The sequence below is a fragment of the Mobula birostris genome, chromosome 1 (genome assembly GCF_030028105.1).
Source record: "Mobula birostris isolate sMobBir1 chromosome 1, sMobBir1.hap1, whole genome shotgun sequence".
Classification (NCBI taxonomy): domain Eukaryota; kingdom Metazoa; phylum Chordata; class Chondrichthyes; order Myliobatiformes; family Myliobatidae; genus Mobula; species Mobula birostris.
The window spans coordinates 210,802,796-210,826,657 of NC_092370.1; the positions used below are offsets into that span (position 1 = coordinate 210,802,796).

Genomic DNA, 23,862 nt, shown 5'->3' on the forward strand with positions numbered 1-23,862 from the left:
GTTAATGTGGTTCCACTGTTTAAAAAAAAAAGCAGCCAAAAAAAAAGCCTTTGAGTCTGACATCAATGGTGGGTAAATTGTTGGAGGAATTCTCAGGGACAGGATCAAAGACAGCTTTTATTCTTGCTGTTATCAAACAGTTGAACGGATGTCTTGTATGATAAGATGGACTCTTGACCTCATAGTATACTATAATCTTCCACTTTATTGTTTTAACTACATTGCACTGCACTTCACACAATTCTGCATTCTGTTATTATTTTACCTTGTTCTACCTCAATGTACTATGTAATGATTTGATCTGTATGAACAGCATGCAAGACAAGCTTTTCACTGTATTTGGGTACATGTGACAATAATGAACCAATTCCATTTGGAGAGACAGTTTGATTTAGGATAGTCAGCATGGCTTTGTGTGTGGGAAGACTTGTTTGCCAAATCTCATGGAGTTCTTTGAAGAGGTAACCAAGAAAGTAGATGAGGGTAGGGCAATGGATGATGTCCATATTGTCTTTGGCAAGACATTTGACAGCCTTTAGAAGAGAAGTCAACACCCTGACACAGTGGTGCCAAGAAAAAAACCTCTCCCTCAATGTTGAAAAAACTAAGGAATTGATCGTGGATTACAGGAGGAACTGAAACAGGCTAGCCCCTGTTGACACCAATGGGACTGTAGGTAAGAGGGTGCATAATTTCAAGTTTCTCGGTCTACACATCACTGAGGATCTCATCTGGACTATACATATCAGCCGTGTGGTGGGAAAAAAAACAACAGCGCCTCTTTCACCTCCAAGACGGTTGAAGAAGTTCAGTACGAGTCCCCAATTCCTCAGGGCTTTCCACAGGGGTACCATCAAGTCATCCTGACTGGCTGTGCTAGCACCTGGTATGGAAACTGTACTACCCTCAATCACAGGGCACTGCAGAGGGTGGTGCGAACTGCCCAGCACATCTGTGGATGTGAACTTTCCTCTATTCAGGACATTGACAGCAGCAGGTGCGTAAAGAGGGCACGGAGGATCATCAGGAACTCTAGCCACCCCAAACAAACTATATCAGCTGTTTCCATCTGGCAAACAGTACTACAGCATGGCCTGTCCCATAGCCTGTTGGTCCTGGCCAGCAAGGCCAGGACCAACAGGCTACGGGATAATTTCTTTCACCAGGCCATCAGACTTATCAATATACATTGATCTGATTGCATATCTGACTGTACATTGTATCTGACTGTACATACACTCAAGACAATTATGGATACAATCTTAGTGTTTGGGCAATATCCTCTTATATTTCCCCTCTTTAATGCTTGTACATTGTGAAGGAGATGCAACATGGAGCTCCCAAAACAAGGAAAATTGTAAAGCATGTAAAATTACAAATTCAAAAACTGAAATGTCAGTATTTCAAAAGTATTCATCCCCTTTTGCTCAGTACTTAGTTGAACCACCTCGCGCAGCTATTACTACAGGCTTTTTTGGATAAGTCTTAATGCAATGGAGCAAGATTTTCCATTTTTCCTTGCAAAATTAATCAAGTTTATTGTCATTAAACTATATACAAACAAGACAATGTTTTTCCAGACCAAGGTGTAAACGTAACACACAGTAACTTAGGAAAGTAAGAATTAAATCTACAAATGAATTACATGTGCCAGATTAGTTAGGAAGTGATAGTGGATGGCAACTTTGAGGTCTCGCCAGAGATGGTCAATCGGGTTGAGGTCAGGACTCTAATTGGGCCACTGAAGGGCATCCATTTTCTTCATTTGAAGCCACTCTATGGTTTCTCTAGCAGTATGCTTTGGGTCATTGTCCTGCTGAAAGACAAGCTTCCTCTATGAATGAGACAATGAGACATATGAGACAATATGAGTGAGGTTGATGTTCTGGAGCATGTTGATATTAAGGGAGAGAAGGTGTTGGAGTTGTTAAAAATACATTAGGACGGATAAGTCCCCGAGGCCTGACGGAATATTCCCCAGGCTGCTCCATGGGGCGAGGGAAGAGATTGCTGAGCCTCTGGCTAGGATCTTTATGTCCTCGTTGTCCATGGGAATGGTACCGGAGGATTGGAGGGAGGCGAATGTTGTCCCCTTGTTCAAAAAACAAGGGATAGTCCGGGTAATTATAGACCAGTGAGCCTTACATCTGTGGTGGGAAAGCTGTTGGAAAAGATTCTTAGAGATAGGATCTATGGGCATTTAAAGAATCATGGTCTGATCAGGGACAGTCAGCATGGCTTTGTGAAGGGCAGATAGTGTCTAACAAGCCTGATAGAGTTCTTTGAGGAGGTGACCAGGCATATAGATGAGGGTAGTGCAGTGGATGTGATCTATATGGATTTTAGTAAGGCATTTGACAAGGTTCCACACAGTAGGCTTATTCAGAAAGTCAGAAGTCATAGGATCCAGGGAGGTTTGGCCGGGTGGATTCAGAATTGCAGAAGGCAGAGGGTCGTGGTGGAGGGAGTACATTCAGATTGGAGGATTGTGACTAGTGGTGTCCCACAAGGATCTGTTCTGGGACCTCTACTTTTCGTGATTTTTATTAACAACCTGGATGTGGGGGTAGAAGGGTGGGTTGGCAAGTTTGCAGACGACACAAAGGTTGGTGGTGTTGTAGATAGTGTAGAGGATTGTCGAAGATTGCAGAGAGACATTGATAGGATGCAGAAGTGGGCTGAGAAGTGGCAGATGGAGTTCAACCCAGAGAAGTGTGAGGTGGTACACTTTGGAAGGACAAACTCCAAGGCAGAGTACAAAGTAAATGGCAGGATACTTGGTAGTGTAGAGGAGCAGAGGGATCTGGGGGTACATGTCCACAGATCCCTGAAAGTTGCCTCACGATGTAATGATGCAGCTCTATAAAACTCTGGTTAGGCCACACTTGGAGTACTGTGTCCAGTTCTGGTCGCCTCATTATAGGAAGGATGTGGAAGCATTGGAAAGGGTACAGAGGAGATTTACCAGGATGCTGCCTGGTTTAGAGAGTATGCATTATGATCAGAGATTAAGGGAGCTAGGGCTTTACTCTTTGGAGAGAAGGAGGATGAGAGGAGACATGATAGAGGTGTACAAGATAATAAGAGGAATAGATAGAGTGGATAGCCAGTGCCTCTTCCCCAGGGCACCACTGCTCAATACAAGAGGACATGGCTTTAAGGTAAGGGGTGGGAAGTTCAAGGGGGATATTAGAGGAAGGTTTTTTTTCTCAGAGAGTGGTTGGTGCGTGGAATGCACTGCCTGAGTCAGTGGTGGAGGCAGATACACTAGAGAAGTTTAAGAGATTACTAGACAGGTATATGGAGGAATTTAAGGTGGGAGGTTATATGGGAGGCAGGGTCTGAGGGTCAGTACAACATAGTGGGCCAAAGGGCCTGTACTGTGCTGTACTATTCTATGTTCTATGTTACTCCCAAGTTTAAGTATTCTGGCAGAGGCTAGCAGGTTTTTATCCAGGATCTCCCTGTATTTAGCAGCTTTTATCTTCCCAATCATCCTAACCCAATCTCTAGTCCCTGCTACTGAAAAACATCCCCATAGGATGATGCTATCTCCACCACACTTTACAGTAGAGATAGTGCACAGTCTTAGATTTACACCACACATACCACTGAGTGTTGAGGCTAAAAAGTTCCACTCTAGCCACATCTGACCACAAGACCTTCCACATCTTTACAGTTTCTTCTAAGTGGCACTTCACAAAGTCTTTATGGGCCTTTTTTAGCCAGGGTTTCATCCTTGCTACTCCTCCTTAAATGCCCTTTTTGTGCAAGGCCTTAGAGATTGTGGAGTCATGAACTTCAACGCCAGTTTCAGCCACTGACTTCTGCAGCTCACTCAAAAGTGACAGTTAGCGTCACAGTTGCCTCTCTCACAAGTGCCATTCTTCTCCAGAAACTAAGTTTAGAGTGATGGCCTGACCTTGGCAGTGTGGCTGTAGTTTCATATTTTTTCCACTTTTTCACATTGGACCACTGAGTTCTGAGGTATGTTCAATATCTTTGAGACAGTCTTGTACATTTACCCAGATTTGTGCTTCTCTATTATCGTTTTCCTGAATTGCTTTGAATGCTCTTTTGTCTTCATTTTGGTTTGGTCTGCCGAAAATCTACTATATAGAGACCTATATAGAGAACATGTTCTTATTCTTATAAATTCATTGAAAACAGGCAATCCTTCAATTTTCTACATCAAAAAATTGAGTGAGTTGGCAAAGTAATATACAGTATTGCGCCTGAGGAAAGTCAGCATAGGGATGAATATTTTTTCAGCCTTGCAATTTTGTTTTTTTTGATTTTCAGTAAATTGCTGACAGGTTTTGGAATTTTTCTTTTGATTTGACATGATGTAGATTAGCTCAAACACACCTTCAATATATTTCAAAATTTAGAAAAATGTGACAGTAAAATGTGAAAATAGTTGTTTAAAGTATATACAAAGTTAAATTAGTGCAAAAAGAGGGGGAAAAAAGAGAGGTTCTGTTCGTGAGTTTAACATCCATTCAGAAATTTGATGGCAGAGAGGAAAAAACTGTTCCTGAATCATTGAGTGTGGGCCTTCATGCTCCTGGACCACCTCTATGATGCTAGCAATGAGAAGACGGCATGTCCTAGGTGATGGGAGCCCTTAATGATGGATGCTGCCTTTTTGAGGCATCACTCCTTGAAGATTTCCTGGATGCTGGGGAAGCTAGTGCCCATGATGGAACTGACTGAGTTTATAATTTTCTGCAGCTTATTTTGATCCTTTGTGGTGCCCCTTCCCCACCCCCCACCCCCAATACCAGATGGTGATGTAGCCAGTAGAATGCTCTCCACGGTACATCTGCAGAAATTTATGAGTGTCTTGGGTGACATACCAAACCTTCTTAAACTCTTTATGAAATCTACCCAGTTGGCCCTTCTTTGAAACTGCATCGATATGTTAGGTGCAGCATAGATCCTCAGAGATGTTGACACCCAGGAACTTGAAATTGCTCACCCTTTCCACTTCCCTCAATGAGAACTGCTGGGTGTTCACTCATCCTACCCTTTCTGAATCCCACATTTAATTCTTTGATCTTAGAACCATAGAAACTACAGCACAGAAACAGGCCTTTTGGCCCTTCTTGGCTGTGCCGAACCATTTTCTGCCTAGTCTCACTGACCTGCACACGGATCATATCCCTCCATACACCTCCCATCCATGTATCTGTCCAATTTATTCTTAAATGTTAAAAAAGAACCCGCATTTACCACCTCCTCTGGCAGTTCATTCCATACTCCCACCACTCTCTGTATGAAGAAGCCCCCCCAATGTTCCCTTTAAACTTTTTCCCCCTCACCCTTAACCCATGTCCTCTGTTTTTTTTTCTCCCCTTGCCTCAGTGGAAAAAGCCTGCTTGCATTCACTCTATCTATACCCATCATAATTTTATATACCTCTATCAAATCTCCCCTCATTCTTCTATGCTCCAGGGAATAAAGTCCCAACCTATTCAACCTTTCTCTGTAACTGAGTTTCTCAAGTCCCGGCAACATCCTTGTAAACCTTCTCTGCACTCTTTCAACCTTATTTATATCCTTCCTGTAATTTGGTGACCAAAACTGAACACAATACTCCAGATCCGGCCTCACCAATGCCTTATACAACCTCATCATAACATTCCAGCTCTTATACTCAATACCTTGATTAATAAAGGCCAATGTACCAAAAGCTCTCTTTACGACCCTATCTATCTGTGACGCCACTTTTAGGGAATTTTGTATCTGTATTCCCAGATCCCTCTGTTCCACTGCACTCCTCAGTGCCTTACCATTAACCCTGTATGTTCTACCTTGGTTTGTCCTTCCAACGTGCAATACCTCACACTTGTCTGTATTAAACTCCATCTGCCATTTTTCAGCCCATTTTTCCAGCTGGTCCAAATCCCTCTGCAGGCTCTGAAAATCTTCCTGTCTACTACACCTCCAAACTTTGTATCATCAGCAAATTTGCTGATCCAATTTACCACATTATCATCCAGATCATTGATATAGATGACAAATAACAATGGACCCAGCAATGATCCCTGTGGCACACCACTAGTCACAGGCCTCCACTCGGAGAAGCAATTCTCTACTACCACTCTTTGGCTTCTTCCATTGAGCCAATGTCTAATCCAATTTACCAACTCTCCATGTATACCTAGCGACTGAATTTTCCCAACTAATCTCCCATGCGGGACCTTGTAAAGGCCCTACTGAAGTCCATGTAGACAATATCCACTGCCTTCCCTTCATCCACTTTCCTGGTAACCTCCTCGAAAAACTCCAATAGATTGGTCAAATATGACCTACCACACACAAAGCCATGTTGACTCTCCCTAATAAGTCCCTGTCTATCCAGCAGGCCAGGCAGCATCTGTAGGAAGAGGTGCAGTCGACGTTTCAGGGCGAGACCCTTCATCAGGACTAACTGAAGGAAGAGTGAGTAAGGGATTTGAAAGTTGGAGGGGGAGGGGGAGATCCAAAATGATAGGAGAAGACAGGAGGGGGAGGGATGGAGCCAAGAGCTGGACAGGTGATTGGCAAAAGGGGATACGAGAGGATCATGGGACAGGAGGTCCGGGAAGAAAGACAAAGGGGTGGGGGGGGACCCAGAGGATGGGCAAGAGGTATATTCAGAGAGACAGAGGGAGAAAAAGGAGAGAGAGAGAAAGAATGTGTGCATAAAAATAAGTAACAGATGGGGTACGAGGGGGAGGTGGGGCCTAGCGGAAGTTAGAGAAGTCGATGTTCATGCCATCAGGTTGGAGGCTACCCAGACGGAATATAAGGTGTTGTTCCTCCAACCTGAGTGTGGCTTCATCTTTACAGTAGAGGAGGCCGTGGATAGACATGTCAGAATGGGAATGGGATGTGGAATTAAAATGTGTGGCCACTGGGAGATCCTGCTTTCTCTGGCGGACAGAGCGTAGATATTCAGCAAAGCGGTCTCCCAGTCTGCGTCGGGTCTCGCCAATATATAAAAGGCCACATCGGGAGCACCGGACGCAGTATATCACCCCAGTCGACTCACAGGTGAAGTGTTGCCTCACCTGGAAGGACTGTTTGGGGCCCTGAATGGTGGTAAGGGAGGAAGTGTAAGGGTACACCCTGCACTTCCCGTTTCTACCTCCTACCCAAGATCCACAAACCTGCCTGTCCTGGCCGACCTATTGTCTCAGCTTGCTCCTGCCCCACCGAACTCATTTCTGCATACCTCGACACTGTTTTATCACCCCTTGTTCAATCCCTTCTGACCTATGTTCGTGACACTTCTCATGCTCTTAAACTTTTCGATGATTTTAAGTTCCCTGGCCCTCACTGCTTTATTTTCACCATGGATGTCCAGTCCTTATATACTTCCATCCCCCATCAGGAAGGTCTCAAAGCCCTACGCTTCTTTTTGGATTCCAGACCTAATCAGTTCCCCTCTACCACCACTCTGCTCCGTCTAGTGGAATTAGTCCTTACTCTTAATAATTTCTTTGGCTCCTCCCACTTCCTCCAAACTAAAGGTGTAGCTATGGGCACCTGTATGGGTCCCAGCTATGCCTGCCTTTTTGTTGGGTTTGTGGAACAATCTCTGTTCCGTGCCTATTCTGGTATCTGTCCCCCACTTTTCCTTCGCTACATCGACGACTGCATTGGCGCTGCTTCCTGCACACATGCAGAACTCGTTGACTTTATTAACTTTGCCTCCAACTTTCACCCTGCCCTCAAGTTTACCTGGTCCATTTCTGACACTTCCCTCCCTTTTCTAGATCTTTCTGTCTCTGTCTCTGAAGACAGCTTATCCACTGATGTCTACTATAACCCTACTGACTCTCACAGCCATGTGGACTATTCCTCTTCTCACCCTGTCTCTTGCAAAATCGCCATCCCCTTCTCGCAATTCCTCCGTCTCCGCCGCATCTGCTCTCAGGATGAGGCTTTTCATTCTAGGACGAGGGAGATGTCTTCCTTTTTTAAAGAAAGGGGCTTCCCTTCCTCCACTATCAACTCTGCTCTTAAACGCATCTCCCCCATTTCACGCACATCTGCTCTTACTCCATCCTCCCGCCACCCCACTAGGAATAGGGTTCCCCTGGTCCTCACCTACCACCCCACCAGCCTCCGGGTCCAACATATTATTCTCCGTAACTTCCGCCACCTCCAATGGGATCCCACCACTAAGCACATCTTTCCCTCCCCCCCCTGCATTCCGCAGGGATCGCTCCCTACACAACTCCCTTGTCCATTCGTCCCCCCCATCCCTCCCCACTGATCTCCCTCCTGGCACTTATCCGTGTAAGCGGAACAAGTGCTACACATGCCCTTACACTTCCTCCCTTACCACCATTCAGGGCCCCAAACAGTCCTTCCAGGTGAGGCAACACTTCACCTGTGAGTCGACTGGGGTGATATACTGCGTCCGGTGCTCCCGATGTGGCCTTTTATATATTGGCGAGACCCAACGCAGACTGGGAGACCGCTTTGCTGAACATCTACGCTCTGTCCGCCAGAGAAAGCAGGATCTCCCAGTGGCCACACATTTTAATTCCACATCCCATTCCCATTCTGACATGTCTATCCACGGCCTCCTCTACTGTAAAGATGAAGCCACACTCAGGTTGGAGGAACAACACCTTATATTCCGTCTGGGTAGCCTCCAACCTGATGGCATGAACATCGACTTCTCTAACTTCCGCTAGGCCCCACCTCCCCCTCGTACCCCATCTGTTACTTATTTTTATGCACACATTCTTTCTCTCTCTCTCCTTTTTCTCCCTCTGTCCCTCTGAATATACCTCTTGCCCATCCTCTGGGTCCCCCCCCCCCCCCCCGTCTTTCTTCCCGGACCTCCTGTCCCATGATCCTCTCGTATCCCTTTTTGCCAATCACCTGTCCAGCTCTTGGCTCCATCCCTCCCCCTCCTGTCTTCTCCTATCATTTTGGATCTCCCCCTCCCCCTCCAACTTTCAAATCCCTTACTCACTCTTCCTTCAGTTAGTCCTGACGAAGGGTCTCGGCCTGAAACGTCCACTGCACCTCTTCCTACAGATGCTACCTGGCCTGCTGCGTTCACCAGCAACTTTGATGTGTGTTGCTTGAATTTCCAGCATCTGCAGAATTCCTGTTGTTCCCTGTCTATCCAAATGCTTGTAGATTCTGTCTCTTAGTACTCCCTCCAATAACTTACCTACTACCGACATTAAATTTACTGGCCTATAATTTCCCGGATTACTTTTCGATCCTTTTTTAAACAACGGAACAACATGAGCCACTCTCCAATCCTCCAGCACCTCACCTGTAGACAGCGACATTTTAAATATTTCTGCCAGGGCCCCTGCAATTTCAAAACTAGTCTCCTTCAAGGTCCGAGGGAACACCCTGTCAGGTCCCAGGGATTGATCCACTTTAATTTTCCTCAAGACAGCAAGTACCTCCTCCTTTTCGATCTGTACAGTTTCCATGATCTCACTACTTGTTTCCCTTAATTCCATAGACTTTATGCCAGTTTCCTTAGTAAATACAGACACAAAAAACCTATTTAAGATCTCCCCCATTTCCTTTAGTTCCGCACATAGCCGACCACTCTGATCTTCGAGAGGACCAATTTTATCCCTTACAATCCTTTTGCTCTTAATATACCTGTAAAAGCTCTTTGGATTATCCTTCACTTCGACTGCCAAGGCAACCTCATGTCTTTTAGCCCTCCTGATTTCTTTCTTAAGTATTTTCTTGCACTTCTTATACTCCTCAAGCACCTTATTTACTCCCTGTTTCCTATACATGTCATACAACTCCCTCTTCTTATTTATCAGAGTTGCAATATCCCTTGAAAACCAAGGTTCCTTATTCCTATCTTACTGAAGTTAAGTATAAAGCTGTTGCTGAGACACCACTCAACCGGCTGATCGATCTCCCTCCTGTAGGCCGCCTTATCACCAACTGAAATTCTGCCAACTACAGTTGTGTCATCTGCAAATTCATAGATGGCATTTGAGCTGTGCCTAGCCACACAGTCATGGGTCTAGAGAGAGTAGAGCCTTGGGCTAAGCACACATCCTTGAGGTACGCTAGTGTTGATTACCAGCGAGTTGAAGATGTTATTTTCAATCTGCACAGACTGTGGTCTGTGGGTCGAGAACCCCATTGCAGAGGGAGGTATCTTTTGGAGCTTTTTGGTCAGAACTGTAGGAATGATTATGTTAAACACTGAGCTATAGTCAGTAAACTACAGCTTGATATAAGTATTAGTATTATCCAGATGATCCAAGGCTGTGTAAAGAACCAATGAGAATGCATCTGCTGTAGACCTATTCTAGCGATAGGCAAAGTGCAGTAGGTGTAGATCCTTGCTTGGGCAGGAGGCAGGATTCTAGCCATAACCAACTTCATCACCATGGATGTGAGTGCTACTGGACAATAGGCCACCCTGCCCACCCTTGTATTATTGTATTAATTATACAATATTAGCAAATAACCAGTCCACTGAAATGTTCTTTTGAAGATAATAAAATCATAGAATTGTATAGGTCCAAACTTCCAGTCAACCAAGGAGTTAGGTTCCAAAATAACCTTTCTTTATATGTACATTTCTATTTCAGAGGTGCAGTACATAGAGGCCAGCATCTGTCTGGATGCTGAGACAAGTAAGAAGCTGGTCAACCCAGCCAGAGTGCAGTAAATCAAAAGTAAAATGTGCTTGTTTTGACAAAATGAAACATACAAGCTGAAATTTGCAAGTCATTCATCCAGTGCCATTTCTGCCAGATGGAAAAGCACAGGTGTTTGTGAGTTTACGTTCATTGCGAAAGTGTTCCATACTATTTTATTGCAGCAAACAAAACCACTGTCAACAGATAAACTACACAAAACCCTTTGTTGTGGCAAAGATTCCTGAACTGAATGGTCACTATGTAGTAATACCCATTGTAATTGCTATGAATATGTCAAGCAAGACAATACAGATTGAGATGTATAGGGAAGACATAATTGATCTTCAGATAGGTAGGCTTTGAAATAACTGTAGGATGGAAAAAAAGGAGCTATGTGGTGTTCTTAAACAAGTAAGTGGTGACTATATATCTGTACCTTGGCCAAAAAAGGGCCTGTATTGTGCTGTAGGTTTTCTATGTTTCTATTTCTTTCATTCCTAAGATGTAATGCATCAGAGTAAGCAATGGTTCAATTATTCGGCAATGCAGTAAACAATTTTTTAAAAAGATTCCTTTTCATATGGGTGGATGCCAAATCTGGAACTGTGACCTAACAAATCTTTGAACCACAGTTGCTCTATTTTGGCAATAACAATTTCCTGTTAGATATATAAAAAAAGGAATATTTTAGTACATGGCTATAATTTATTTGTTGAGTAATTATGGTGATTAATTTCTGTACTTAATAGCAGTGAATTAAGTTTCAAATGTGTAGAGCATGCTTAAGACTCTCCTATTTACATAAACATCTCAACGTCTATACCTTCAGCATCTTATGTACTTGAATAAGATCATCACCTCTCTTTCTTCTACACTAAAGAGTGCAGACCCCATCAGTTTAAAAATTTCTTTACAAGTCAATCCTCATACGTCGTTTGGACCGCCTCCAATATTAATATATCCCATGAAACTGCACAGTACTACGGAGGTGGACTGTACAACTGTAATATTTTCTTATCCCCAAACCCTTCAGAACAAAATGGTTAAAAACAAAATTGTTTAAAACAAAAGGGTATAAAATGAAAACTGGACAAATATTTCTTCAAGTAGCTTCAACCGCACAGTAATATAAAATCAGATCTGTGAAGAAAGAAAAATAAACGGAGTTAATATTGCTCGCCTTTCATCCTAATGTGCTGATATGATCGGGAAGTCTGGGAACTTAACGCGCTGCAGAATAGACGAGCGGCGCGGCCCGGCCCGGCCCGGCCCTGTAGGGACCTGGCGGAGGAGGCGCGTCCCGGCATTACCTCACCCTCTGCAGTGACACGTGACGCAGTGGACGCGCCTCAGTGGCTGGGCGGCTGCCGCAGTGCCTGCTTCGCTGATCTACCCGAGGGTCGTGCGGTGCGGCCAGCGTTCAGAGTTTCGCCATGTCTGAAGGCAGCGGAGGTGGTGGCGGCGGCGGCGGGGAGGATGGCAGCACCGGCCTCGAGGTGACGGTGCAGAATGTGGCGGACGTGTCGCTTCTGCAGAAGCACATCCGAAAGCTGGTGCCGCTGCTGCTGGAAGATGGCGGCGACGCGCCGGCAGCCCTGGAAACGGCCTTTGAGGAGAAGAGCGCGGTGGAACAGATGAAAAAATTTCTCTCCGACCCCCAGATGCATACGGTGTTGGTCGAGCGAACGACCCTGAAAGGTTTGTGCGCTCCTGTCGCCTACTCGGGGGGTAACGTGAACCAGAAGCGCTCTGTGCCCGCCCTGCTGGCCGGCAGCACCCGGCAGAGAGCTGGGTGAGGGCGGCGGCCCGGGCACCCGGCAGAGAGCTGGGTGAGGGCGGTGGCCCGGGCGGAGGTTGACACGCAGAATGTAAATCAGTCCTCTCTCAGCCGTTATGCGAAGGTTCCGATGGGGAATTAACTGCAAAATCTTAACATCAATTTTCCAAGCTAATGGGAAGTTTGGGGTGGTCGGAGTTGATTGCTGCTGACAGCGCTTGAGCTTTGCACTATTTCCTTTGGGAGACGTCCGCCTTTTGCTAATTTCCTACAGTTTAAATTACTGTTTATTTTTATTTGTGCAATGCGTATGACTTCCCGTCATCACTTCAACATATTTAAAATCTTGATTGTAAGACTAGTAGCTTACATTTCCGAATACATCTAGTATTTTAATTTTCCTGGATTCCCACAAGGATGCTTTCCTTTGTGGGCGACGCCCTGCTGGGGAGAAGAAATGCAATTTGTCTCCTATTGGCATTTCATCGTCAGCTGACTCAGTTATATGGACAGTTTCATGTTCTGTAAAATCGATCAGTGCACACCTATTTTTCATTTTTCTAATGAGGCTTATTAGTATTTCCTTTATATTGATTACAAATTGCCAATTTTTTACATAGGAAGCAGCAAAGTTTTTTAATCCTTTCACAGATAAATATTAAAGATTAGCTTTACTTGACACGATTACATCTAAACATATAGTGAAATGCATGGTCTGCATCAACGACTAACACAATCCCTCAAGTGTCACCATGCTACCTCGCCAACACAGCATGCTCACGGTTTTACTGACCCTGACCCTTACGTCTTTAGAACGTGGATGGAAACCAAAGCACCCGGAGGAATCCCAAGTGGTGATGAGAACGTACGGGACCTTAGAGACAATGGCGGGAATTGATCCCCCGTCATGATCGCTGGCACTGTTTATGCTAACCGCTAAACTACCGTGCCGCATCAGAGTGAGAGTAACTGCTTGCCTTGATGAGAGAAGTGACTTTACAGTGATAGGTCTGGGGTGGGGGGTGGGGGGGGGGGAGGTTGGCAGGACCTGGGAGTTGAGAATGTGAAAAGAATAAAACGGGATCAGTGAAAGAATAGGAGCTAATGCATGGCATTGACTCTGATCAAAATGCCTGTTCCTTTGGATAACTCTGACACCAAAGAGCTAATGTACATCTTTTGTTTTCAATAGAATATTTCTTAAATAAAATATATCGCAATTAATTAATGTGTAAAGAATTTGTGAAATATTGAGTGTTTTGCATATATCATGTTAGGTACCACAAGCACTACAGGGTTATCACCCCTCAACCAACACTTAGAGCAATATTCCTTCATCTTAGTATTTTTCTTAAATTCAATCTCATCTGACCCTATAATTGGCTGTTAAGATTTTGCCCTCTTCTCATTGTTACAGTCGTGAAGAAGGTAAAAGAGACTGGAGACAGACACTCAACGTTTCAGAAACAACTTCTTCCCCTCTGCCATCTGATTTCTAAATGGGCATTGAATCCATGAAGCCTACCTCATTCCTTATTTTTGCTTTTTTTTGCATTACTTATTTTAACTAATAGACATATGCTTACTGTAATTCAGTTTTTTACCAAGGATTTCATTGTATAGCTGCTTTAAAGTTAAATTTCATGACATTGTGTAGGCATCCGTTAGTCTTGTGAGACCATGGATTTATGCCTTGGAAGGTTTCCAGGGCGCAGGTCTGGGCAAGGTTGTATGGAAGACCGGCAGTTGCCCATGCTGCAAGTCTCCCCTCTCCACGCCACCGATGTTGTCCAAGGGAAGGGCACAAGGGCCGGATACAGCTTGACACCGGTGTCATCGCAGAGCAATGTGTGGTTAAGTGCCTTACTCAAGGACACAACACGCTGCGTCAGCTGAGGCTCGACCTAGCAACCTTCAGATCACTAGACCAACGCCTTAACCACTTGGCAACATGTCAACACAAATTTGCCAGCAAATTTTACAACATATGCTGGTGATATTAAAAATGACTCTGATTCTCAATATCTAATCCATTAACAGTATGTGATTTTGTGATTAAATTATTGAGTACCTTTTTCATCCAGATTAGTTTTAAAAATTCCTTACGATAAAAATCCAAGCTTTGGGATGTCATGTACTGTATGTGCCATCTGCAGTTCCTTTTGTATGGAAAGATTTCACAATTTGCAAGCTTGTCATGTTTTCTTGTCAGTTACTTACATATTCACTCAGAATCCTCGAACATCAATTCTTGAGCTGTTATTTTAGTTTTCTCTTCCCCACTCTGTAATTGAAGAGACTGGTACATTGTCATTGTAGATCCTTTTCTGGCACCAAGAAACCAGCTATGGGTACCATTTTTGTCTCTCCATTCTTTGTTGGGGTCTATGCTACATGGAGTTACATACCATTTTCCAATATATTTGATATGTCTAATAACTTAAATATTTATGGTTAAAAGGTAGCTATTTTCTATATTAGATTGTTAACCTATACAAATCATCAGTTTTTGCTTTTATCTAATAGAGGATGTTGGAGATGAAGGGGAAGAGGAGAAGGAGCATATAGCTTACAGCATTAACACCGATATTCATTATGGACTCAAGTCTAACAGGTATTGAATTACTGATTTATTTGTCTTGTATGCCAAAGTTAGTTAATTTCCTTGCCTTCCAAGTAGTAAGTAGTTAATGTATTTAAGTAATGTAATAATTCAATCATGTCAAATTTACTAAATTCTAGCATTTGACTGAAGGCAATCTTCTGATCTGAATTGTAAAGCGTGGTGGTATCTCCGGTGCGTTTATAAAGAAAAACTATTTCATTACATGGTGGTTTGAGATCAATACATACTGATTCTTGCAATGTGATTTCATTTATTTTGAGAAAACAACCAAGGGTTTATTTCTGTTAACCATGGACATGGGGTGTTTCTGTGTAATCTAGGTATTTAAAATTCATTTTCCAAAATATTTTTCTTTCTAGTTTGGCTTTCATTAAACGCACTCCAGTTATAGATGCAGATAAACCAATTTCATCTCAACTGCGTGTTATAACACTAAGTGAAGATTCTCCATACGAAACGTTGCATTCAATTATCAGCAATGCAGTGGCTCCATTTTTCAAATCATACATTAGAGAATCTGGCAAAGCTGACAGGTAATTGTTATTTCATTTCTACTTCTATGAAGATTAACAAATGTACCTATAATTTTTTTGTTAAATTTCAGTTATTTGCAAACTTGCTGGTTAATTTTCAGCATAGAGCAACTACCACTTGCAAAGGTTTTGCATATTGACTGAGGGGCAATCATGTTAGGAAAACACAAAGTATGTTTTTGGAACAAAAAGTGTTGGTGCTGGAAGTCGGGGGAAAGTAAATGTTGAATGCATTCAGCAGTTCAAGCAGCTTCAGTGAGGAGGAAAGAAGATAGCTGACATTCCATCAGAACTAGGAGAGTGAGGAAACAAGTGTACACGTTTCAGGGAAATTTGAAGAGGATGGGGAATGTCCAGGAAGATTGTAAATCATTGTTGACAAGCTGGAATTTACTTTAAAAACTGCAATTGAACTTTGAGAAGAGGTTTGACCATGCCTGAAAAGAGGATAAAGAACTTAACTGATATGATGCTAGAATTGGTGCCAGATCCTCTGTTGTTTGTCATATATCAAGGATTTGGGTAAGCATATAGTTGGTATGACAAATAGATTTACAGATGACATCAAAATTGGCTGTTTATTAGTGAAAAAGATTATCTAAGGTTACAACAAGATTGACTGGGAAAGTGCGCAAAGCAATGGCAGATGAAATTTAACTTGGGCAAGTGACACATTTTGAGATGTTAAATCAGGGTAGGACATGTTCAGTCACTTGGAAGTGTATGGCAGAGCCCTAAGGAGAGTAGTTGAATAGAGATATAGAGGTGCAATTATCTAGCTCCCTGAAGATGGCAGCACAAGTATATAGGGTGGTAAAGGTGTGTCTGGAATGCTTGCCTTCATTGGTTCGGTTATTGAGTGTAAGGATTAGGAAATCATGTTGCCGCTGTTGGGAAATCATGTTGCTGCTAGTATACTTAGGCTGCATATGGAGTGCTGTGTGCAGTTCTGATCATCCCTTTCGCAAGAAGGATGTGGAGGTTTTGCAGTGGGTGCAAAAGAGTTTCATCTGTGTGACGACAAACCAAGTTATCAGAAGATTGATGCTGATGAGAGAGATAAGGGAGACAATGGAGAGACATTCAAAATGCTAATAAGAGAGAAGGGAGAGTGTAACAAGAAAGAAACACATTTCAGATATTGACAGACAGATTGCTTTGAACCTGAACTGTTTGAGTTTGATGGACAGGTGATACCCCAGCAGGGGGATAAAAAGAACAGGTTCGCTAAGGCACGACACACCACGAGATAACGAGACCCTGGAAGAGCGGTGTGCCCCCACAAGTTGGTGCGAGTCTGGAGGTCGGGTCGTGGGAACCGACCATAGACGCACAGGGTGAAAGGGTACGATCGGCGGGAACCTGGTGTGTGTGTCCGCCCTTGCCTGGGTGCCGGGTTCACCGCGGAAGAACGGTCGTATCCGGAGCAGAGGGGTCACAGTCGGTGACCACAGAAGACATAGGGTCCGCCCGAGAGCTAACTGCATAGAACATCAAAGGTCTTTTGAATCAATCAATCAATCTCAATCAATCTCAATCTCTCTCTCTCTCTCTCTCTCTCTCTCACACACACACACACACACACACACACACACACACCCCACCACCACCACGGCACAACAGCAATTACTGCGAACTGTACTAAGCTGAACTGAACTCTGCATCACTTGAGACTGATCATTTTACCCCTATACTGCGATAGAGCTTGGTTGATTCCTATGACCCTAGTTCTGTGTACATGCGTGTTTTATCATTGCTAACCTGTTGCATTTATATCCTTACGATTAGAGTACTGTGTTACTTGTTTCTTTAATAAAACTTTATTAGCTTCTGTTAAACCAGACTCCAACTAAGTGGTCCATTTCTGCTGGTTTGGCAACCCAGTTACGGGGTACGTAACATCTGGAATAGAGAATATTAGCTATACAGAGAGGTTGAACAAACTGTAGTAGTTTTCTCTGGAGTGTTGAAAGCTGAGGGGAGACCTGATGGTTCTAAAGTGAAGAGGGTGATAGGTAAGGTAGATAGAGTATTTTTCCCAGGGTAGAAATGTCAAATGCTAGAGGGCATAGCTTTAAGATGAATGGGGAAAATTTGAAGGAGGTGTATGGGTATGTATTTTTCCCACACAGAATGACAAATGCCTAGAACCTGCCACTGGTGGGGTTATGGAAGCACACAGTAGTGGTGTTTTTGAAGAGGATTTAAGACAGGTACAATAATATACAGGGATATGAGCCACTTGTAAGCAGATAGATTGAGTTAAATTTGGCAAAAACACCATGGGCCAAAGGGCGCGTACCCATGCCGTATTCTTCTGAGACGTAGAGCTCCAGTTACTGTCATTCTAAATCAGTAGTTGGTTCTTGCATCATAAATCAGCGATAAGAATAATAGCAAAATAGACAGAGGCCAGTTAGTTATGATTTTGGTGTTAATAGCCTTGATTCTTAACTGAAGTAAAATTTTGTAGCATCCTCAGTAGATAAACACAACAGTAAAGTCTCAAACTGAAGGCTATGTGTGTAATGTAAAGGATTTTAAGTGTTCCTGTTTTTTCCCCCTCTGCTTTATTAGGGATGGTGATAAAATGGCACCGTCTGTTGAGAAAAAGATTGCAGAGCTGGAAATGGGTCTCCTACATTTGCAACAGAACATTGAGATCCCAGAGATCAGTCTCCCAATCCATCCAGTCATAACTAATTTAGCCAAACAGTGCTATGAACGTGGAGAGAAACCCAAAGTCACTGATTTTGGTGACAAAGTAGAGGATCCAACCTTCCTCAACCAGTTACAGTCTGGTGTGAACCGTTGGATTAGAGAGATTCAGAAGGTAAGGGCATTACTCATATGTTCAAAGTTTTGCAAATCAAGACTACCTTTGTGTTTTATGTTATAATTCAGAAGTCTTTAATTTTATTTCCTTTTTCAGTTGTCTCAATTTTCTTTTCCTTTGGACCTGTTTATTATATCTCCTACTAACAATTCGTATTTTGTAGTCTTTGATATAGTTATCACAATATGTTTTAATAGGAGAGACAAGGTTTCAAAGGTGTATAAACAAACTCTTACCTGAAATACAGATTGGGTGAATTAGATGGGTTTCAATAGGTACATTTAACGTCAGAGAAATATATACAAATACATCCTGAAATTCTTTTTCTTCACAAAATGCACAAAAACAGAGGAGTGCCCCAAAGAATGAATGACAGTTAAATGTTAGAACCCCAAAGGACCCACCTCCCCCCACCCACGCACAAACAGCAGCAAAAAAGCATTGACACCCCCCCAACAAGCACTCAAGCGTGCAGCAAAGTATCAATAAAGACACAGACTTGCAGTACCCCAAAGACTACTCGTTCACCCAGTATTTGACATACTACAAGTGCTTTCTCTCGCTCCCTGGTAAGGGAAAAAGAGGTGTCCCCATTTCACGGCGAGAGGGGAGACATAACAAAACAACACGCTGTTTTATGGTACTTAAGGTCTGCTGCGTCACTTTTACCGCCAACAGCAAGGCTGCTGCTTCTGACCCTTCTTGTTCTCCCACAGTGCATCAGTCAGTGGTAGCAGCACCAGTCTTGAATCAGCCAGCCTCCAGAGCCACAAAAATCCGGCACCTTGAAGGCAAACTAGCTTTCCAGGCCACGTCCTTAGCATATCTAAAAGCGGCTGTTTGTGAGGCCCTGAGAGTGGGTACCATTCCCGCAAAGAACCAAAGTCAGAGTGTAACTCCAGGTCATACATTGAAAGGGGGAAAAAAGAGATATCAAAGATAGAAATAAAGTTGTTTCCAAAGATGCAAGCGAAGGAGTTGCTGTGTCATGCCATCACTCAGCTCTGCCTCTTCCTCTGCAGATATATTTTGCTTTGACAACCGCTTGACTTTTTCAGATCTTCTAGAGTGAGTCCTTGTAATGACTTGTTCCACCAAACTCTTATTCTGAGCCATCCCATGAATCTGGCTGTCCTGGTTGGAAATTTCGGAAGATGTGTTTGGCCTTGCTTCTAATTCAGGATTTGTTGCTTCAAGCAGGACTGTTGAGGATCCTGGGCTTGAATTGTGGGGGTGGGGGGGAAGAGAGGGTTGTTGATGGAGCAAGGAATTCAAGACATCCAACTGTTTTCAATTGGTATTCCTGTCAATGTATATAGTAAAAATGTATGTTGCATGTAAGGTTCATGTGCTATCCTACATTGTGTTTTATTCAGTAGTTTAATGGCATCTGCCATAGATGGTAATTTGTATCAGATGTTGGAGAAGTTGGGAGGAAGAGGTCAATCGTAGTCAGATACTTAAGTGGGAAAATTTATTTCCTCCCCTTGCTGCTAATGTTTGACATTTTTAATGAACGTGCTTTCAAAAAGTTCGTTGTTTACAGTGTAAACTTGTGGGGAATGAAGATTGTGGGCACTTCTAGCTCGTAGTGAATCTCCATCAGTATATCAAAATTCAAACTCGTGATGTGACTGAGCCTTTATATTCCAATGTGCACTGTATCACAGGTAGTATTAGTTAAAAAGTAGATCGGCAATACTTAATTTCTGCGTTTGTTTAGAGTTGATCTTCAAAGGATAAATCTTTAATTAGCTGTATCTTCGGGTAAAAAGAAATTAAGCAGGAGACTCAGCACAACATTCATTATAACTCATTTCCATGCACATCTGACTTTCTTTTTACCCGAAGATACAGCTAGTTAAAGGTTTATCCTTTGAAAGCAAATAAAGAATTCACTAACAAAAATACAAGTGCAAAGAATTTATTGCAATTTAAGTTATGAATTTCCAATCCCTCAGAACTATAATGAAGTAATTTGCAATATTGTTAGAGTTACAGTAATAATGTTACAGTTTTAATGCTGGGCAGCAGACTACACAGTTGACCCTGAGAACAGAACCTAAATGTGGCAGGTAGATGGTAGTTTTCTGCTTCCCCCCCCATTCAAAACCAATGCATATAATACTTCAGGGTTTGTAGGCCCTTATACTCATTAAATCAGTCTACCTCTTAGTAGTTGCCTATTAAGTAGTCAATCATACAGGCTTTTTGGCCCAATTCATTCATGCCAACCAAGGTGACATGATTTAGTTCTGTTTGCCTGGATGTGGTGCATATCCCTCTAAATAAGGGATTCCCAATTATTTTTATGCCATGGACCAGTACCATTAAGCAAGGGGTCCATGGACAGCAGGTTGGGAGCCCCTGCTCTAAATTTTTTCTATCCATGTATTTGTCCAAGTGTCTTTTTTTAGATTGTAATTTTACCCATCTCAAGTACTTCTGGCATCTTGTTCCATATTCTCACCACTCTCAATGTGAGGGGAAAAGTTGTCCCTCAAATATTTCCTTCTCACCTTAAAATTATCCTTTCCAGTTTTAGGCTGTCCTTTAGGAAAAAGACTAAATATCTTTATCTATGCCCTCCTGATTTTTATATATTTTATGTTACACTAGTCAGTTTATAGAAGGAAAAGATAAACATGATTTGGTTAAATTGTTGCAAATTTATATTTACAGCCATTTTCCTATTCTGTCAAAATTTTATTTGTAGGTAACTAAGCTTGACCGTGATCCTGCCTCAGGAACTGCTCTACAAGAAATCAGCTTCTGGTTGAATCTAGAAAGAGCCTTGTATCGCATTCAAGAAAAACGGGAAAGCGGAGAGGTGCTTCTTACTTTGGAAATTCTCAAACACGGCAAACGTTTTCATGCCACTGTGAGCTTTGACACTGATACTGGTATGTATGAACAATATTTAAAAAGCACCTTTTGGATGACAGTGCAGTCACCAGGATCTTTGTATAACATACTCTTCCCTGCCTTTATTATTACTAAATCATTAATTGTTGAATGTTTTCATAACTTTCACATTGTCTCCATGCAATTCTCTACCTAACCATAGCAATTTTTAGAAAACAACAGAAATAAGTGCTGCAGGTTGCCCTTTGTGTAATAAAAATGCATCTAAGTAGTTTAATTGCTTCTGCACAGATTTGTAATTTGCTGCCACAGTAACGAATAACTTAAGTTTTTGTAACTTCAATATATGCATACCCAAGTATTCAATTTCTGCTAACATGCAGAGCACTAATTTGTAATAAACTCATAACTGTGTGTTTAAAAAATAATCTCAGGGCTTTAGAGAGTTGTACAACCAAAGGAGAGGTGGCAGCTTCCAATTCATCCCAACAGAAGTTGATGAGCGACACTGTATGATCAGGGCTGACTGTCAAGATATGGAGCCTTGCACCTTGATACTGGATGCATCACTTGTCATAACATCAATCCCACAGGAACATTGTCTCAGTGGTTCACTTGATACCAAAGTCACCTGGCCCTGAGATGACCTTAACCATTTCATTGTTGCTGAAGCACCAGTAGTGGATTGAACTTGACTAGATTCCCAACACGTAAATGAATCAGTGGTGAAGCTAGGGTTTATACCATGTTCCCAGCACGGCAATATTGTCAGTAATGCATCTCCATAGCATTTGCTCATTCGCAGGAATTTATCTTGATGACCACTGTATAGAGTACTAATGTATCATTTTATTGAATCTGACTTTTAATGTATTTTTTCCCCTAAAATAATAGGACTTAAGCAAGCATTGGAAACTGTAAATGACTATAATCCCCTGATGAAGGATTTTCCATTGAATGATTTGTTGTCTGCAACTGAACTGGATAAAATCAGACAGGCTCTTGTTGCAATCTTCACGCACCTGCGAAAAATCAGAAACACAAAATATCCAATTCAACGAGCATTGAGATTAGTAGAAGCAATTTCAAGAGATCTGAGTTCCCAGTTGCTTAAAGTCTTGGGAACGCGAAAACTAATGCACGTTGCTTATGAAGAATTTGAGAAGGTAGCTTGGGAATTGATGTTTTGATTTTTTTTGTTTCATACATGTTGAAGTTTTTAAAACTTGTGCTTGCAATCTCAGCTAAAGTTTTGAAACACAGTCTTGAATTTTATTCAGAGTATTTCGTTTTTCAGGTGATGGTGGCATGCTTTGAGGTGTTCCAGACTTGGGATGATGAGTATGAGAAACTTCAGGTTTTGCTTAGAGATATAGTAAAACGAAAACGTGAAGAGAATCTTAAAATGGTATGGCGTATTAATCCTGCTCATCGCAGGCTGCAGGCTCGTCTTGACCAAATGAGAAAGTTCAGACGACAGCATGAACAACTGCGGGCAGTTATTGTCAGGGTTCTTCGACCCCAGGTAATTCATTAACAAAGTGTTATACTGGTGGCTGCAGTATATTTGGTGTTTAAAATCTGGGTTATCATCCCACAATTGTAAGAAAATTATTCGTTCAGAGTTTACCAGAAGTGAATGACTGGAAATGCTGAGACTTTCATGGCCCTATCATCTGACCTGTTTAAAGATGCTGTAACTGGCAGTGTTTCCTGTAATTAAGGGTCAGAATGTTGGCGGATAGGTGAGATATGTCATTGACCAATGAACCATTGATCTTCTGAATATCCAGTCAGTGATCTCTCTTCATACTGCTAAAGGCTCAACCCCTTGGCTTTTGTTTTGGTGAGCAGCGCCCCCTACCAGTGATCCAAGATCTGCCAAGATTCTTTGACGAACTTGGATCTCTGATGCAAAGGTTCAAATAGCAGGTGCAAATTTCCACCTGTTTGGATACCTATGGTACTGAGTAATACAGGAACCTAGCTCCGAGGACATGGATTTTAGAAATTGTTTTAAAGAATAAACTGAAGAAGAAATTTAGAGAGACATGGGCAATAAGAATTGTACAGTCAATGATGTTCTGCACTTACCATTGAAACTTTGTTTTTGTAAAAAAAAATGAAATAGATTCAATCAAAAACAATTGAATATGTAATCAACTTGGCAAATTTAAATATAGGCAATATACTGCCCTGAAATGTGTGGGGGAGGGTCAGGGAGTGTACTAGAGTTAGGATTGCAGCTTAAGTTCAGAATTTGGAGAGGGGAGCTGTGAATCCCATCCATTCCAGGATAAAGCAGTCATATGTCACTACTAAAGATACCACCTGCAACTATAATGCCAAGTAGGATATAGAAAGTGGCTGCTGAATGTTATTATGATGTTTAGTTGATTCTGTGTAGAGGTCATGCACAGCTTATTGTCAATAATACAGGCAAGGGATGATCATGTGAACCCTCTCAAATGCACAAACCAGCATAATAAGCTCACTAAAGTCCACTGCAGCATTGACTTGCTGAACTCAGTTGGGCGTTGAACAGTAGTTCTGACCATTGTAAATTGCAGCCACAATGA

At 42.4% G+C, this 23,862-nt stretch overlaps 1 protein-coding gene and 1 long non-coding RNA gene across 4 annotated transcripts in view; one reads left to right on the top strand and one right to left on the bottom strand.

The window, feature by feature from the left end:
- Positions 1 to 11,912, bottom strand: part of LOC140204171 (uncharacterized) — a 53,066-nt gene extending 41,154 nt beyond the window's left edge. For both annotated transcript variants that reach the window (XR_011887545.1, XR_011887544.1), the window contains exon 1: positions 11,827 to 11,912. This is a non-coding gene — a long non-coding RNA (uncharacterized lncRNA). The remainder of the gene's footprint in view (positions 1 to 11,826) is intronic.
- A 101-nt stretch (positions 11,913 to 12,013) lies between these two features.
- The window catches only part of dync1h1 (dynein, cytoplasmic 1, heavy chain 1), a 108,158-nt gene continuing 96,309 nt past the window's right edge, over positions 12,014 to 23,862 (top strand). The window contains exons 1-7 of one of the 2 annotated variants that reach the window (XM_072270640.1): positions 12,014 to 12,344; positions 14,950 to 15,037; positions 15,409 to 15,582; positions 18,160 to 18,415; positions 21,135 to 21,321; positions 22,178 to 22,449; positions 22,581 to 22,808. In XM_072270640.1, the coding sequence (XP_072126741.1) occupies positions 12,080 to 12,344; positions 14,950 to 15,037; positions 15,409 to 15,582; positions 18,160 to 18,415; positions 21,135 to 21,321; positions 22,178 to 22,449; positions 22,581 to 22,808 (1,470 nt within the window). In that variant the 5' untranslated portion in view covers positions 12,014 to 12,079. The remainder of the gene's footprint in view (positions 12,345 to 14,949; positions 15,038 to 15,408; positions 15,583 to 18,159; positions 18,416 to 21,134; positions 21,322 to 22,177; positions 22,450 to 22,580; positions 22,809 to 23,862) is intronic. The other variant, XM_072270635.1, reaches the window with a different exon arrangement.